Source organism: Eleutherodactylus coqui, chromosome 10, assembly GCF_035609145.1.
Source record: "Eleutherodactylus coqui strain aEleCoq1 chromosome 10, aEleCoq1.hap1, whole genome shotgun sequence".
NCBI lineage: Eukaryota > Metazoa > Chordata > Amphibia > Anura > Eleutherodactylidae > Eleutherodactylus > Eleutherodactylus coqui.
Window position 1 is genome coordinate 91,789,854 of NC_089846.1, and position 19,546 is coordinate 91,809,399.

The 19,546-nt window shown below is 46.6% G+C and overlaps 1 protein-coding gene across 7 annotated transcripts in view; it reads right to left on the reverse strand.

The window, feature by feature from the left end:
• Positions 1-730: 730 nt before the first annotated feature.
• Positions 731-19,546, reverse strand: part of DACH2 (dachshund family transcription factor 2) — a 322,480-nt gene continuing 303,664 nt past the window's right edge. For 6 of the 7 annotated variants that reach the window (XM_066581450.1, XM_066581449.1, XM_066581448.1 and 3 more), the window contains one exon: positions 731-1,573. In XM_066581450.1, coding sequence (XP_066437547.1) covers positions 1,536-1,573 — 38 coding nt within the window. In that variant the 3' untranslated portion in view covers positions 731-1,535. Of the gene's footprint in view, positions 1,574-7,388; positions 7,431-19,546 lie in introns of all 7 variants that reach the window. The other variant, XM_066581445.1, reaches the window with a different exon arrangement.

The following is a 19,546-nucleotide window of genomic DNA, read 5'->3' on the forward strand; positions in this document are numbered from 1 at the left end:
GCTTGGCTGGCGGGCCACTGCGGGGGTTACTATTACTACTGGAGCTACTGTGGGGGACATCATTGATACTGGGGCCCCTGAAAGGGTCACTAGTTCTACTGGAGCCCATAACTGGGTCATTACTACTACTGGGGTCATTAAAGGGGGACCCTATTACTATAGGAGCCACTATGGGGGTCACTATTACTAGTTGAACTATTAATGGGGTCTCTATTACTACTTAGGCCATTATGTATGACATTAATACTGGGGCTTCTGATGGGATCTGCATCACTACTGGGGCCATTTTACTACTGGGGTGATTAAGAACGCTGTTGGGGAACCTAACAGGGTCACTTTTACTACTCAGGCCACTATGGGAAATGCTATTACTACTGGGGTCACGACGACTTGGGCCACTTAATATAGCGGCCACTGTTACTGTTACGGTTCATATATGTGTTGGGCATCTTGTTTATTGGCGCTTTCAATGCCTGTAATATGAGTAGGGTTATTTTGCCTGTGTGGGGGGGGGCGGGGGGAGCATTTTGCCTCAGGCAACATAATGGTTTGGGCACGCTGATTGATTGAATGGGGCTAAACTGCAATACCACTGACAACCTTGTGAATAAATGGGGTGCTGCTTTTGGACAAACGCAGGCACGTTTTTTACATTTTGGAGAACCCCTTGAATGAAGAGGAAAGTTTCTCTCCAAATCCTTCATTAAATTAACATCAGATTTCAAAAAAATCAAACAAAAAAAAGTTTTAATACTGAATCTTAGCAAGAACATCTTAACAAAGTTATACTTTAACTTAATATCATACAACAGAGAAACCAGACTGCAACGTCTCCATCATCGAACGCACGACCAGAGCTTCCTTCCAAGCAGTCATGAAGGGCTCACACGTCTCGTGATCCGCCATGATGATGGTGGGAGGGGGGGGGGGGGGGCGATGGGCTCCGTTGCTCATCTTTAGTCTTCATTTTTATTTTATTTTTTTTTTTACAGTGTTTGTATATTTAAAAAAACATGTTCACACATTTCTGTCCAAAATGTCATATATACTGAATCTCCGCTCCGGTAAACAAAGCTCAGTTTATAAACACAATGATGCGGTTCTGTGATCGGTGCGGGACTTGTGACAAAAAAATTATTCCAAAGCCAGACATTGGGGATGGGGGGGCAGAAAAAAAATGGAGTGAATTGCCGAGATTTTCCGTGTTGAAGCCAAAATGAAAAACAAATCAAAAAGAAAATGATTAAAAAATAAATAATGACATAAAATGTGGCGGGATCGGCTGGGGGCGGGGTTACGTCTCTCCAATGTTTGGGTCTATGATCTGTGACGTGGAAGCCTCGCAGGAATCTATCCGTGACATCACGTTGCGCAGTTGTTGATGCAGCAACTGCGGAAAACAGCTCAGAAAAGTCCTCCGTCTTTCATGCTTTTTTTGTTTGCTTTCACCGTTTTTTTTCGTTCATACCGAAGGCAGCGAAAGGTGGAAAAGATTAGTCTGGCAAACCGCGTCCTCGCCAGACGGCGTCCTCTCCTCAGTACATGATCGGAGGCTTTATGTACGTCCTGTTTTCTGAAACAAAAAATAAAAATTTCAATCATTGTATTGGTGGTGAAGAGGAGTTTGGGCCGATATTCACAGCGCACGGTCGCCGCCATGTCTTGTTTTCTGCCGGTACTGATGGCGGATTTGTGTGACATGTAATACAAGCAGGGACGTCGCTCGCCCGCTGATTGTGTCCAGTTTATGCCGCGCTCTACCAGAGTAATGCAGCAATGATTGATGCACCGCTTACATTAACGGCCGCAGCGACAGGAGACGGGTACGTCGCCATCCTATGCCAAGAACAAAGGAGATGGGCATTAATAATAACAGGGAGGAAAGTGAATTACAAATGGTAGCCGGCGTCCTGCGACTGACGTGTTAATGCTCCGCGCTGGGTGCAATGCTCCGGAAGGACTGCGCGCTCAGTAGATCTGCCATGAGGCGCCATTAAATATTTTACATGCAGGAGCGGCAGCGGACGGTCATGCAATATTCAGGGACACTGCGCTACTCATCACTTCACAACTGCAATACAGGCAGGTAACAAGAATTACAACTTCTCACTCAGCGCCCCCAAACATAATCACAGGCACCGCTACACGGAAACACCCTCATACAGATACACACCCAGCCTTATATACCCCACACCCCCCTAGGTACAGATGCACACCCAGCCTTATATACCCCACACCCCCCATAGGTACAGATGCACACCCAGCCTTATAGACCCCACACCCCCCTAGGTACAGATGCACACCCAGCCTTATAGACCCCACACCCCCCTAGGTACAGATGCACACCCAGCCTTATAGACCCCACACCCCCATAGGTACAGATGCACACCCAGCCTTATAGACCCCACACCCCCATAGGTACAGATGCACACCCAGCCTTATAGACCCCACACCCCCCTAGGTACAGATGCACACCCAGCCTTATAGACCCCACACCCCCATAGGTACAGATGCACACCTAGCCTTATATACCCCACACCCCCATAGGTACAGATGCACACCCAGCCTTATATACCCCACACCCCCCTAGGTACAGATGCACACCCAGCCTTATATACCCCACACCCCCCATAGGTACAGATGCACACCCAGCCTTATAGACCCCACACCCCCCTAGGTACAGATGCACACCCAGCCTTATAGACCCCACACCCCCCTAGGTACAGATGCACACCCAGCCTTATAGACCCCACACCCCCATAGGTACAGATGCACACCCAGCCTTATAGACCCCACACCCCCATAGGTACAGATGCACACCCAGCCTTATAGACCCCACACCCCCCTAGGTACAGATGCACACCCAGCCTTATAGACCCCACACCCCCATAGGTACAGATGCACACCTAGCCTTATATACCCCACACCCCCATAGGTACAGATGCACACCCAGCCTTATATACCCCACACCCCCATAGGTACAGATGCACACCCAGCCTTATAGACCCCACACCCCCATAGGTACAGATGCACACCCAGCTTTATAGACCCCACATCCCCATAGGTACAGATGCACACCCAGCCTTATAGACCCCACACCCCCATAGGTACAGATGCACACCCAGCCTTATAGACCCCACACCCCCATAGGTACAGATGCACACCCAGCCTTATAGACCCCACACCCCCATAGGTACAGATGCACACCCAGCCTTATAGACCCCCACATCCCCATAGGTACAGATGCACACCCAGCCTTATAGACCCCCACATCCCCATAGGTACAGATGCACACCCAGCCTTATAGACCCCCACATCCCCATAGGTACAGATGCACACCCAGCCTTATATACCCCACACCCCCATATGTACAGATGCACACCCAGCCTTATATACCCCACACCCCCATAGGTACAGATGCACACCCAGCCTTATAGACCCCACACCACCATAGGTACAGATGCACACCCAGCCTTATAGACCCCACACCCCCATAGGTACAGATGCACACCCAGCCTTATAGACCCCACACCCCCATAGGTACAGATGCACACCCAGCCTTATAGACCCCACACCCCCATAGGTACAGATGCACACCCAGCCTTATAGACCCCACACCCCCATAGGTACAGATGCACACCCAGCCTTATAGACCCCACACCCCCATAGGTACAGATGCACACCCAGCCTTAGAGACCCCACACCCCCATAGGTACAGATGCACACCCAGCCTTAGAGACCCCACACCCCCATAGGTACAGATGCACACCTAGCCTTATAGACCCCACACCCCCATAGGTACAGATGCACACCCAGCCTTATAGACCCCACACCCCCATAGGTACAGATGCACACCCAGCCTTATAGACCCCACACCACCATAGGTACAGATGCACACCCAGCCTTATAGACCCCACACCCCCATAGGTACAGATGCACACCCAGCCTTATAGACCCCACACCCCCATAGGTACAGATGCACACCCAGCCTTATAGACCCCACACCCCCATAGGTACAGATGCACACCCAGCCTTATAGACCCCCACATCCCCATAGGTACAGATGCACACCCAGCCTTATATACCCCACACCCCCATATGTACAGATGCACACCCAGCCTTATAGACCCCACACCCCCATAGGTACAGATGCACACCCAGCCTTATAGACCCCACACCCCCATAGGTACAGATGCACACCCAGCCTTATAGACCCCACACCCCCATAGGTACAGATGCACACCCAGCCTTATAGACCCCACACCCCCATAGGTACAGATGCACACCCAGCCTTATAGACCCCACACCCCCATAGGTACAGATGCACACCCAGCCTTATAGACCCCACACCCCCATAGGTACAGATGCACACCCAGCCTTAGAGACCCCACACCCCCATAGGTACAGATGCACACCTAGCCTTATAGACCCCACACCCCCATAGGTACAGATGCACACCCAGCCTTATAGACCCCACACCCCCATAGGTACAGATGCACACCCAGCCTTATATACCCCACACTCCCATAGGTACAGATACACACCCAGCCTTATATACCCCACACCCCCATAGGTACAGATACACACCTAGCCTTATAGACCCCACACCCCCATAGGTACAGATGCACACCCAGCCTTATATACCCCACACCTCCATAGGTACAGATACACACCCAGCCTTATATACCCCACACCCCCATAGGTACAGATGCACACCCAGCCTTATATACCCCACACCTTCATAGGTACAGATACACACCTAGCCTTATATACCCCACACCTCCATAGGTACAGATACACACCTAGCCTTATATACCCCACACCTCCATAGGTACAGATACACACCTAGCCTTATATACCCCACACCCCCATAGGTACAGATACACACCTAGCCTTATATACCCCACACCCCCATAGGTACAGATGCACACCCAGCCTTATATACCCCACACCCCCATAGGTACAGATACACACCTAGCCTTATATACCCCACACCCCCATAGGTACAGATGCACACCCAGCCTTATATACCCTACACCTCCATAGGTACAGATACACACCTAGCCTTATATACCCCACACCCCCATAGGTACAGATACACACCTAGCCTTATATACCCCACACGCCCATAGGTACAGATGCACACCCAGCCTTATATACCCCACACCTCCATAGATACAGATGCACACCTAGCCTTAAGGCCCATTTACATTGGACGAGCATCGGGTAAACCATGCCCGACACTCGTCCCTGTGTCTCCGCACTCCTGCACGGGAGCTAGCAGAGCTGGCTTGCACACAGAGCAGCCAGTAGGGGGCAGGGCAGTGCAGTGCTGGAGATTTCTCTCCTCTTGCTCCCCCGCCCCTCTCCATTGAGATACACAGCGGCTGTTTAAACTTAACAATGAACTTAATCGCTCATTTTTTATGCTGCGCTGAGCTGCGCACACCACATAGGCTTCTTCCTTCCTACCACCAACTTGGCTGCAGCTGGTGGATTTCTTTCTCCTGCCTACATCTTTTTATCCGTCTTGCTGCCAGTTTGGGCCCACCTACAACATGGCGCCACTTTGATTACACTTACATACATACACTTCTCATGCATCATACACTACATATGTGCAAAGAGTCATCTACATGCATCTCTCTTCATACTCACACATATAACATACTTGTGCATCACGCATCAGACCTCACACGCCCAAGATACAAACACCTGCATGCAGATACAAAGATGTTCTTACGTCCGCACAAATCCCACTCATTCAAGTGTACAAGCAATTGGCATGTTCAAAGATATGCAGAAACACTACCTACTCCTACATCCTACTGTATACCTACAAATGTGTCTACGTATACTTACTGTACATATACCCTACTTATACCTCACATGCTGAAGTATATAAAAAAACACCTACCTATATGTACACACATTCTACATCTGAATACACATCTACTGATCTCCTGGACATACAAACCTGCTCGTACATATATAGGTATATACTACTCTCTTGGACATACAAACCTGCTCGTAAATATATATAGGTATATACTACTCTCCTGGACATACAAACCTGCTCGTACATGTAGAGGTATATACTACTCTCCTAGACATACAAACCTGCTCCTACATATATAGGTATATACTACGCTCCTGAACATACAAACCTGCTCGTACATATATAGGTATATACTACGCTCCTGGACATACAAACCTGCTCGTACATATATAGGTATATACTACGCTCCTGAACATACAAACCTGCTCGTACATATATAGGTATATACTACACTCCTGGACATACAAACCTGCTCATACATATATAGATATATACTACGCTCCTGGACATACAAACCTGCTCATACATATATAGGTATATACTATTCTATTATACATATAAACCTGCTCATGCATATATTATAGGCCAAGAGGGGGGGGGGGACCACTTTTAGGTCCTCCAGTGAGAAAACCGCCCATCTAATCACCACAACTCTCATCATTTACATATCTGCCTGAGATGGAACTGCATGCCGGGTTCTGCAGCGAAACAACAGCTTCTTCTGGGGGGCCGAATTGTTTTTGGCAGGGAGCATACTTGCACTCCTACTCACACTCTGGTCATCTGTGTGTTTCAGGGAGGATTTCGGTAGAATCTTACTTGAGTACCGCTGTCCCTTCGATCAGCTGATCGGTGGGGGTGCTGGGAGTCGAACCCCCACCAATGTGATATAGATGGCTTACCCAAAAATAGGAAACCGCCTATCACTTTTTGGAAACTTTGCAGCAGCTCCTAATAATGTAATTCAGCAGTTTATTGTAGCATTACGTAAGGAAATATTCCTAATAGGGGTATATGGGGTTGGTTAAAGGGACACTCAACATGCGCTATGTTGTCTCTCCTATTTCCTTTGCATCTTAATCCAATCTATTGCTCCCTGTTATCAGTCATGCATTTTAAGGGGGAAGTGACCCTAAATCACTGGCTTTAGGTTTAATGTTTTTTGTCCTCTGTTGGCACGGAGAGAGTTAATGTGATATTAATACCCTGCAGCAAGTATATAGACATCCTGTCCCGGCGTCACATACAGAGCGACGTCCCGGACTGACCCCCCAGGTGACACCGATCCTTGGAGCGCTTTCAGACTTTGCCACATTCTAATTTCAAAATGCATTTCAGCGGTAATATGAGTGATTTATCATTTAGCTCGAGCTGTCAGGAGTCGAGTCGCAGATAAAGCCAAAACATCTGGAAGCACAAACAAAGGAGCGCGGCGGCTGCATGTTAATCCAGAGCTGGCCAGCTCGCTTCATTAGGGGCAGGAAACCGCTAATTAGCAGCTGAGAGGCTTAGACAGATCTGACACAACCTGGGCACCGCATATACGTACCGGCCCCGTAGACCGCTCACTCCGCTGCAGTACACGTCATCTCTACAGTACAAGGAATAGAATATCAGGTCACAGGTTATCTAGTATACACTCCTCTCTCACCACCACATTACAGGCTGCGTTGTTCTCCAGAGCTGCATTCTGCATGTTTCAGAGCCAAAATCACCCAGCATTCCTCCTTTGTTCAGTGTTGTAATTTACATTTTGGGTAATGTCATCTGGAGTATAACACAGGAAACATAATTCATGTACACAGTGACTCCAGCAGCAGAATAGTGAGTGCAGCTCTGGAGTATAATAAAGGATGTAACTCAGGATCAGTACAGGATAAGTAATGTATGTACACAGTGACTCCACCAGCAGAATAGTGAGTGCAGCTCTGGAGTATAATACAGGATGTAACTCAGGACCAGTACAAAATAAGTAATGTATGTACAGAGCGACTCCACCAGCAGAATAGTGAGTGCAGCTCTGGAGTATAATAAAGGATGTAGCTCAGGATCAGTACAGGATAAGTAATGCATGTACACAGTGACTCCACCAGCAGAATAGTGAGTGCAGCTCTGGAGTATAATACAGGATGTAACTCAGGACCAGTACAAAATAAGTAATGTATGTACAGAGCGACTCCACCAGCAGAATAGTGAGTGCAGCTCTGGAGTATAATACAGGATGTAACTCAGGGTCAGTATAGGATAAGTAATATATGTACACAGTGACTCCACCAGCAGAATAGTGAGTGCAGCTCTGGAGTGTAATACAGAATGTAACTCAGGATCAGTACAGGATAAGTAATGTATGTACACAGTGACTCCAGCAGCAGAATAGTGAGTGCAGCTCTGGAGTATAATACAGGATGTAATTCAGGATCAGAACTATTTGCAGAGTTCACACTATAGACAATACGGTATATATGGTAGCTAAAGAAGATCTACAATCTACAGGCCTGCAAACCGCTCCCCACATCTTGACGTCCTGGAGACCTGTGAGCTTCTCCAGACCCTCCTCATCACCCGCACTAACAGTGTCTTGCGCTGTTACTAGGGGGGCATCCTGTCTGCCGCCTCTTCTATGGGGGGGGGGGGGTCTCTCCCATAAATACTTCATGCGCAAACTACAACATGAAATTCCTAAATAATAAAGCAACAATAGAGATTTCTCATTAATTTATCAGGAGGGTAAACAAAGCGCCGACATTTCTCTATAATTTATGAAGAAAAGATGGAAAAAGTGGAAAGAATTCATTATTTAAAGTTTCCATGTAGAAACTTCGCCTGATTTCCACACTCTGCGCTCGTCTCGGCTGCGCAATTCAGAATAGCTGCATACGGGGCAAAAAAACTGGACTGTCTGTGCATCTGCATGTGGGGCAGATATAGTGGGGGCTGGTGTCAGGGTATGTCCTGAATTACTCTGTGCTCCTTCACACATCCTAATTCTTGTCTGTGACACAGTCGGTCCACAAGAAAAACCGGCAGTGAATTAACACGCTGGGGGTCTAGCTCTCAGTCTGTGACCCCCCACAAGGTCAGCGCAGTCGTCTTCTGGAATCCTCTGTACATTCTGATGCGATTAACAGATAGGACTCGCTCATTCTAGGCAATGGGGATACAAAGAAACGATCATCACTGAGGTGGGCACCGCCGTCTGTTCGCATTTCATAAGAGATGGAGAAAAATAAAACGATTGGCCGGTTTATTTTTGTAGATGTGAAAAACAGATGACATGGAAGTGAAAAAAAACCAGACGCACGGACCGCATACGGAGGACACACGGAACTGCACGTGTATTAGTAAAAAGTCTACTCTTGCAGATGTAACACGGATGAGGGTTTTCCCCACCAATGTGCCACTAGCCCGAGGCCGGCTTCACATCAGTGCACTATGGCCGCATCTCTGCAATATGGACGTCTGTCCGGCCCAAACCGTGAGGTTTACTGACCCGAACGGTCACCATCATAGGAACCATCACAGCACACGTCCATATTACCGGCTCAGAAATGCATACGTTCATGTGAAACTGGCCCCCGTCTCAGCGCCCCAAGACTCCCCAATTTTTTTTTTCCTCTAACCCTTTAGTGAGGGCCAATACACCTTTCTACTGACCGCACTAATGGGCTTTAAAACTGCACATACATCTTTTTAGGGCAGTGGATTAGCTGACTACCGACAGCCAGGCTACTGCTCTAACAGCCAGGAACAAAGATCTCAGATCCCGGCAGTTTAACCCTTACATGCCACAATCAAAAGCAAATGCAGCATGTAAGCAGACGACAGGGGAAGGGGGATCCTTCTGTCAGCCATCAGCACTCTGCAATGTGATCACCAAGGTTCCAACAGGTTCCCATGGCAGCCAAAAGACTGACAAAAGGCTTCTAGGTCTGCCAGGTAACTCAGCCTCCTAGGCCCCGCCTACCGCAGAGACTAATAGGCTGCTGTCATACGCTTAGTAGAATGCAATACATAAGTAATGCAGTGTACTACACTAGCGACCGAACAATCACATATTCAAAGTCCCCTTTTAGGGACTGAAAAATAGTGACAAAAGTTTAATTTCTAGAGAAAAATATCAAGTAAAAAAAACAACAAAAAAAACACACATTTTACTACAAAAACCCTTTTTAAATTGATAAAATACAAAAAAAATTTATATAAAATTATATATTGTCTGGGTCATTATAAACAGCGTTGAAAATACTGTTATCCATTGCGCATGGTGAACGCCATAAAAATGGTTTTAAAAACGAAAGCAAGAATTGTTAGTTTTCTTTTGCCTGCCAAAAAACACAATAAAAAGCAATTCAAAAGTTCCACGTATCTCAAACAGGTACCAATATAATCTACAACTCTTCGCGCAAAAAATACGACCTCATGGAGCTCCGCTGCCAGAAAAAAAAAGCCCTCTGGATCTTAGAATGCAGCAATATTCAATTCTTTTTCTTTAAAAACATTTTTATTGCGCCAAAGTAGTAAGAATACAAAAATCTCCATAAACCTGGCATCGCAGTAATTGTGCTCATCAGATAAAATATTATCATGCTATATTATTCTGGATGGTGGCCGCTGTAAAAAGGAAAACCTAAAGAGACAATGGCGGATTCTCTAGAGGAAGGGGGGCTAAAATGTACTAAAAGTTCTCCAACACATTAGATACGCCCCGTCGGTCCCAGGACACTCATACGGATAAGACCGCTAGTTATGGATCTTGCAACGTGACGATGAGAATCGCTTGGTCCTTAAGGCACAAAATGGGCCTCTCACTAAGGGGTTAAGTTCATCGCCTTCTTGGCCCCTCGGCACAAAAGGTTTCTCAAAGTCATCTCCGTGCGTCTGCGGATCAGCGGGATCGGTAAGGTGCCCCTCAGTCTGAGGAACAGGCGGTGGCAGCCTAAATACTGCAGCGCACAGGAGACCACTTAGCTGCGTGAGCGATCTGCAGCTTTATGGCGTTCCAGCGTTGCGAGGACGGGAGATTTGTGCGCACTAACTGCCTTCGTTTATTGGGTTTTTCGCTCTAATCAAATATTCATTTCCGTGGGTTTCATTCCATTAAAGGGCGCATTATACAAAGGTGAGCAAAACGGGAGATTTAGGAGGAAGCTTAATCTGGTTCTCTGGGGGTAATATCCACTATATAAAACCCGTCTAAATGATATTGTGTAACAGTAAAATCTGCTGATGGCCCCCTGGTGCCCGCTCGCCCGCTTTACAGCCGCCGCCGCCGAGATGCATGACTGGCTTAATAAGCAACGTATTTGGAAAGGATTTTACTCAGAGTAAGGATCTCACAAATTCTCCGAGAGCTGAAAATCCTTCAATAATAGGAATTCTCCCCCAGGACGCACATTTTACAGCAGAAGATGCCGGCTAAATCACCGCGCGCTGCGGAAAGACGGAAAATGGAGAATCCGAGCACCGCATCAATCTCAATGCTGCGCCGTGTCAAGGAAGCTTTACATAGAGCAATGGAGGGAGAGATCTACGATGTCAGAGGAGCGGGTCACGGTCACCCGCAATCAATAGTCTGACGAAGGGTACAACTGCGGCCATGCAGAGGGCGCCATGCTTCAGAAATGAGGCTTAATCCTTGCATCTTGGAGAGTTCTACAACTTTCCAACAGGCTTTGGGGGAATGTACTAAAGACCAGCGACCTGGAGAGTCACACCACGATCTGGTTTAAAGGACTGTAAATCTGTCACACTGAGACTCCTCCCTCTTACTAAGCCCCACCCAGCTTTCAGGAGACAGGAAAAATATATATTTTTTTGTGCAAATGCAACAATGTTTTCCTGCCCCAACACTGGCATAGAGGTAAGCCGTAGATACAGCCCTCCCTGCACCGTGTAGATATTCTTCATAATTGTCATGATCCCTACTTGCTGTCAGTGAACGGAAATTTCCTTATTTACAGCCGATGGCTGAAACATCTGTATAGACCTAATGCTCCTTACAGCTGAGGGTTTGTTACAATTGTATAAAGCCAATCTGCTATGAGCTAAACACAGCAACAACCTCTTTGCTGTCTTGATACTTTGTCACAATGTATCAGTTTGAAGTCCAGGTCGCTTAAAGGAGATGTCCCGAGGCAGCAAGTGGGTCTATACACTTCTGTATGGCCATATTAATGCACTTTGTAATGTACATTGTGCATTAATTATGAGCCATACAGAAGTTATAAAAAGTTTTATACTTACCTGCTCCGTTGCTAGCGTCCTCGTCTCCATGGTGCCGACTAATTTTCGGCCTCCGATGGCCAAATTAGCCGCGCTTGCGCAGTCCGGGTCTTCTGTAGTCTTCTATGGAGCCGCTCGTGCCAGAGAGCGGCTCCGTGTAGCTCCGCCCCGTCACGTGCCGATTCCAGCCAATCAGGAGGCTGGAATCGGCAGTGGACCGCACAGAAGAGCTGCGGTCCACGAAGGCAGAGGATCCCGGCGGCCATCTTCAGCAGGTGAGTATGAAGACGCCGGACCGCCGGGATTCAGGTAAGCGCTGTGCGGGTGGTTTTTTTAACCCCTGCATCGGGGTTGTCTCGCGCCGAACGGGGGGGGGGTTTAAAAAAAAAAAAACCCGTTTCGGCGCGGGACATCTCCTTTAACTCAGAGGATTATCTACACTGGATACAACTGTAACAAACCTTCAGCAGTAAGCGGTCTGGACAGGTTTTTAACCAGACTTCTCACTGCTGAGCATTTGCTACACTTTAAAGGGTTGTTCAGCATTAGAAAAACATGGCTGCCTTTTTCTAAAAACTTGCCACTCCTGTCCATGGCTTGCGTCTGGTATTACAACTCAACTTCAATGGAGCTGTGCTGCAATACCAGATAGGACCTGCAGGCTTATGTGGCGCTGTTTCTGGAATAAAGCAGCCATGTTTTTCTAATTCTAGACAACCCTTTTAAAGCAACCCTCTGGTTTTGGACAAGTTTATGCCCCAGGAGTGGAGAGTGGGGTATATTACCTGTTGGTCTTCTCTTCCGACCCGCTGGTTCGAGATCCTGTTTAAGCCATCCAAGATGGCAGCTGAAATCTTCTGGCTACCTAATGCACATTGCTCTCTTAATGGACAGCATTGATCACCTGAGCAATGCTGGCCAATCAGAGAGCTGGTATGCTGCATTGGTAGTCTGACACAACCAATGAAGTGTGTGGATTAGGTAGTCTAAAGGCTGCATCGGCCATCTTGGACGGCTGAAATAGGAGACCTAGATCCAGTGGATCTTATAGTATTATAGCAAACTTCTCAAACTGCTGAAAACCATGTCCATTTTGATAAGCGGAACCCACTTTTTCACAAACTTAGTAAGCAAAAAAACTTTAAAAAAGCAAAAAGTTGCAATTTTTTTTTTAGGTAACACAGATGCGCATGAAGGGGTGCGTTGTAATGCCAGAATAGGCACAGAGATGCCTAAATAAATAGACTCCCTTAGCCCCCAACCCCCCCATCAGAGTCTGTAAGAAAACTCTGGCCGTTTTCTGTGTACAGTAATTAAACTTCATTTTATGTAAGTCCTCCAATATGAGCCGAGGCTCCGCCCACAATTACTTCACCTCCTGACAGTCTTCTATGTGAGGCGTTAATCTAGAATCCCCCTTTAATAGCGGATTCCGTATCTCACAGCCAGGATACACGGTATCCACATATCTGCTGACATTCATGATAACCGTGCTGAACGCCACATCCTGTAACGATGGCTGACAATATTCCTGAGCGCAGAAACATCAGATAAATGCCACCGTAGACTGGAATCACAGAAGCTGCTCAATAATTCACCAGGCCGGGCGCTGGCGGAGATGCTGACTGGCAGAACGGGATCTCCAGGCTTACAACTCTCCGGAGCGCTGTACACTTCCACTTACAAATGAATCCATTATGTGAGAAGATGTAGATGCCGCTTCCTACACGTTCCCCGCACTAACTCAATTAAACTTCGCAGATCTTGTATCATCAGAACATGGCTGGAGACAAGCGGCGTCACCGACGTATCGTTCTGCGCAGAGCGCTGTATAAACATGGCAGACACCTTGTTACAAAGGCCAAGCAGCCGCTCAGTGCAAACCCTGCAATGTACAGCGGTGCACCATACAGGGAGGTTGCAGGCCCGGGAGCCGCCCTCAGGATGGGAAATATCTTTTACAATGACTTCTTGCCCTCTTAAGGTACCTTTACACGGTGTCGCCCAAATAATCGCCGGAAACAGTGAATCCGAGTGGCAGATGTCCCGTGTACACGCAGCCGCCAGCGGAGCACTGAGAGACAAATCGCTCACCTTTCAGTCGCTTGGTTTCTAGCAGAGTTAAAAACTGGATGACTATCAGGCCACATTTGCAGCGAATGGAAGCAGGCGGCCGAAAGCGATCTCCAGGTGCTCCGCCTCCATTCCCTGAATGACTATTGCTCCTATGTAAAGGCACAGGAGTGATGGCCAGTGGGACAGCGGTCAAAGACTAATGTGCCCGACAGTCGTCCTGTGGAAAGGGACCTTTATTTACTACGGAAGCCACATGCTGCACATCCAGCCGGGACATTACAGGAAAAAGACTATAAACAGGGCATTTCTGGTGCAATGTGTGAAAATGATGCAGTCTGATACTTCTATTGGCACTGTGTGGACTTATCTAAGCACTGTATGGCACTATGTATACTGGACTATTTATCTGGGCACTGTATGGCACTATTCTGGACTATTTAGCTAGCACTTATCTGGGCACTATTTGGCATTAATTATATCTGAACTAGATTTCCGGATACACTATGGCATTGTTATGCTGGACTATAGGGCACTTATCTGGGCACTGTATGGCACTATTCTGGACTAATTAGCCATTATCTGGGTACTGCATGGCAATATTTCTCCAAACTAGGATACACTTTGGCACTGTTATGCTGGACTATGTAGCATGTATCTGGGCACTGTATGGCATTATCTGAGCCATTAGTGTAATATGTACACTACCGTTCAAAAGTTTGGGGTCACATTGAAATGTCCTTATTTTTGAAGGAAAAGCACTGTACTTTTCAATGAAGATAACTTTAAACTAGTCCTAACTTTAAACAAATGCACTCTATACATTGCTAATGTGGTAAATGACTATTCTAGCTGCAAATGCCTGGTTTTTTGTGCAAAATCTACAAAGGTGAATAGAGGCCCATTTCCAGCAACTATCACTCCAGTGTTCTAATGGTACAATGTGTTTGCTCATTGGCTCAGAAGGCTAATTGATGATTAGAAAACCCTTGTGCAATCATGTTCACACATCTGAAAACAGTCTAGCTCGTTACAGAATCTACAAAACTGACCTTCCTGTGAGCAGATTGAGTTTCTGGAGCATCACATTTGTGGGGTCAATTAAACGCTCAAAATGGCCAGAAAAAGAGAACTTTCATCTGAAACTCGACAGTCTATTCTTGTTCTTAGAAATGAAGGCTATTCCATGCGAGAAATTGCTAAGAAATTGAAGATTTCCTACAATGGTGTGTACTACTCCCTTCAGAGGACAGCACAAACAGGCTCTAACCAGAGTAGAAAAAGAAGTGGGAGGCCGCGTTGCACAACTAAGCAAGAAGATAAGCACATTAGAGTCTCTAGTTTGAGAAACAGACGCCTCACAGGTACCCAACTGGCATCTTCATTAAATAGTACCCGCAAAACACCAGTGTCAACATCTACAGTGAAGAGGCGGCTGCGGGATTTTGGGCTTCAGGGCAGAGTGGCAAAGAAAAAGCCATATCTGAGACTGGCCAATAAAAGAAAAAGATTAAGATGGGCAAAAGAACACAGACATTGGACAGAGGAAGACTGGAAAAAAGTGTTGTGGACGGATGAATCCAAGTTTGAGGTGTTTGGATCACAAAGAAGAACGTTTGTGAGACGCAGGACAAATGAAAAGATGCTGGAAGAATGCCTGACGCCATCTGTTAAGCATGGTGGAGGTAATGTGATGGTCTGGGGTTGCTTTGGTGCTGGTAAGGTGGGAGATTTGTACAGGGTAAAAGGGATTCTGAATAAGGAAGGCTATCACTCCATTTTGCAACGCCATGCCATACCCAGTGGACAGCGCTTGATTGGAACCAATTTCATCCTACAACAGGACAATGACCCTAAACACACCTCCAAATTGTGCAAGAACTATTTACAGCAGAAGCAGGCAGCTGGTATTCTATCGGTAATGGAGTGGCCAGCGCAGTCACCAGATCTGAACCCCATGGAGCTGTTGTGGGAGCAGCTTGACCGTATGGTACGCCAGAAGTGCCCATCCAACCAATCCAACTTGTGGGAGATGCTTCTAGAAGCGTGGGGTGCAATTTCACAAGCTTACCTCAACAAATTAACAGCTAGAATGTCAAAGGTGTGCAATGCTGTAATTGCTGCAAAAGGAGGATTCTTTGACGAAAGCAAAGTTTGATGTAAAAACAATGTTATTTCAAATACAAATCATTATTTCTAACCTTGTCAATGTCTTGACTCTATTTTCTATTCATTTCACAACGCATGGTGGTGAATAAGTGTGACTTTTCATGGAAAACACAAAATTGTTTGGGTGACCCCAAACTTTTGAACGGTAGTGTATATTTCTTGATGCTTGAGTACTTATGATTTGTTCACATGTTGGAAAATATTTGCCTATCCGGCAGTTGTGCAACTACAACTCCCAGGAGGTGAGTGACATCCAACAACACTATTACTAGCATACAGGTAGTGCTATTCCATAGCTTCTGATCAGTGACACAATGATGCATAGTGGGAAAATAGCCTCTTCATTACATCTGTAGTCCATCGGCTTTGATCAGGATATAATAGGGTGGAGTATCCCTGAAACGATTGAGACCCCACTAAAGGAAAACTTAAGTCTATGATGGCAAAACCCCATTACTGAGAAAAGTTGAACAGGAACTGGCCATTCTGGGTTCTGGGGCAGGAACTCTGGTAATGTTGTATTGAGGTGCTGGTCTGCTGATTTGACAGCTCATTGGACCTCATTGTGAACGGCTTATAACGGCAGAGGACCAGAGCAAGCTCCAGTCAGCTAAGAACTGAAGTCAACAAAAGTGTGCAGAGGAAGAGTGGACGTACACCATCTGGTCAGAACTAGGAGCAAGCCATTTACTCCTTGTCGCATGTCAATGATTCAGGCTGGTAGTCTATAAGAGAGCCCCCTCAATACCAGGCAAATATGGATTATCTGCCCCAGCCCTCCGGAGTACTGGTGCTGACCATATGCATCTTACCCAGCTCCCATTGGTTAAGGTCGTCAGTCCCATGTCACAAAGATCAAACCAAGTTGGCTCCATGGACAGGGAGAGGATAGGGAAAAACCTGGTGGAATGACGCAACCTTCCATAGGATGAATCACAAGTTGCAAATGTTTGAGTGAAAACCTTTTCCTTTATTAAATTATATGATGGCCAGAACCTAAACACGTTTCGAGGTGCAAGACCTCCTCTTCAGTATAGCTGGGGAATAGGATGGTAGAGCGGCGAGCTGGGCTGCACTGTTACATGGTAGAGGGAATTGGCACTAGGATGGCAGTCTAGGAGCCAGTAGGAAGGATCAGTGGATTGGATTCGCTCATCTTACCTACTAGCTACTGGACTGCCATCCTATCCTAGTGCTGATTCCCTCTATCATGTAACGGACCAGCCTGGCTTCCCACTATACCATCCTACACCCCAGCTGCACAAATGAAGACGTCTTGCAACTCGAAACACGTTTATGTGCTGGTCTTAATATAATTTAATATAGGGAAGGATTTTCACTCATCTATTTGCTGCTTCTGCTTCATCCTGTGGAAGGTTGCTCCATTCTACCAAGTCTTTGCCTGTGCTCTCCATGACATACCATGCCTGCGCTTGGCAAGGCAATATCTACAAGGGCAGCATCTTCACATCTTTTGGATTACCATCCTCTTTCTTGCTCTGACAGTCCTACTTCCACCACGTAGGCACTATTTGGATCTGCTCCACCAATTTCCTTCACCATTGCTCCACAGGCATGATAGTGTCCTCCAATGGCTGCATAGTCATCAGATATCAATCAACAGAGAACCTCAGGGGCAGAAATGCAGCCAACCTGCTGCAACCGTGTCATCGGGGTCTCTCAGAAATGTGTCCAGCACCTTGTAGAACTCCAGCTGTTCTCCGGACAGTGGAGGGGGACATATCTAGTAACAGGACGGATGAGGGGGACACGTCTTCACAAGCCCTGGGTGAAGTTAACCTTTAAGACCCTCCTAGAAGGACATACACAGAATACACTGGATGGAGTTTTGCTCTCGTCTCTTCGCGCTCATCAATGCCTCCATGTTTTTACACTTTATATCCAATGCAGATTGTGCCAATAAAACAAAACCAAAACTTAACTAAAAGGTATAACGGGCGAAGAGGAGAAAAAAAAGAAGGAAATTCTCGCCGCGATCATAAAAGGAAGTTATTTTCTGTTCAGCAGTTCATGTTACTGCTGTTCATACTAATTAATTAAAGGAGCTGTTCCACTAATGTGCAAACAGGGAATCGGAGAAACTGAACAGGCTTTTAGGTCTCGGCAAGAAGTTCAGTCAATCCGGGCGCGAGCAATCAAATGTAATGAATTCACTTGTCAGTGCTAAGCTTGCAAAAACTGTGAAGTTTGACTGGGGAGTAAAAGGTTTATAATTAGATTTCCAATAGGATAATAACTAAATGGCAGCGAGCAGTAAAGAGAAAATATTACGCTCCGGCTAATGGCTGCCGCTCGCTTTCTTTAGACTTGTGTGAGATCCGCTAATTTAATTTGCTTTTACCAGCGAAAAAAAAACTAAAAAAAATAATTATCCTGCTCTGCCGCTCCTTCAATTGTGCTTCAATGTCATTTACAAAATACATTGATTTGGGTGGTGAATGTAACGACGCCCGGTGTTTACATTATGCAAAGTGGGCACGAATGGATAAAAATACCGCCAGGTCAGGAGTGGAGGACGCTGCCCGCTGTAACCAGCCGTAAAAGCGTTAGCCGCCTTATATATATTTTAACTATGGGCTAGAAACAATGTAACGAGTCACATGGCTGCTGATGGAGGGGAAAATGATCAGACCCGTCAATCAGCAGCCTCTAATGAACAACATGGCAGACTAGCACATGATCAGGCCGCTGATGAATGGGTCTGGTTATGTGCCCCTCCATCCGCAGCCATGTTTAGGATAGGCAGTGTAGAGGAAAGTGGTGAAGCTCCTCAGACACATTGGCGCTGCCTGATCTGCATTACACAGGTAACAGGTAAAGTCCCCTGGTACAAGCAGAGTCATGACTGACTCATAGGGTGATGTCACATCGTGACGTTTTCTTGGCAGGTTGTTTTTGCGGGGCGGTTTGCCATTGCCTTCCCCAGTCATCTTTTACCCACCATCAAGCTGGGTACTCATTTTACCGACCTGGGAAGGATGGAAGGCTGAGTCAACCTCAGACACTCGGCATGTGCCGTACATGTATGGTGCACACTGGTAAGGTGTTATCATAAGCCCCCTTGATACATAATGCGTATAGAGAGGGGGGCCACATGCCCTGATGTCACACACAAGCCAGAATTGGAGGTTCTGACATGACAGGTCTGTGGGAGTCTTTAGGCTCTTTAAACAACTCCTTAAAGGCCTGTTTCACACATGCACCTTTATGAGCCCACAAGAT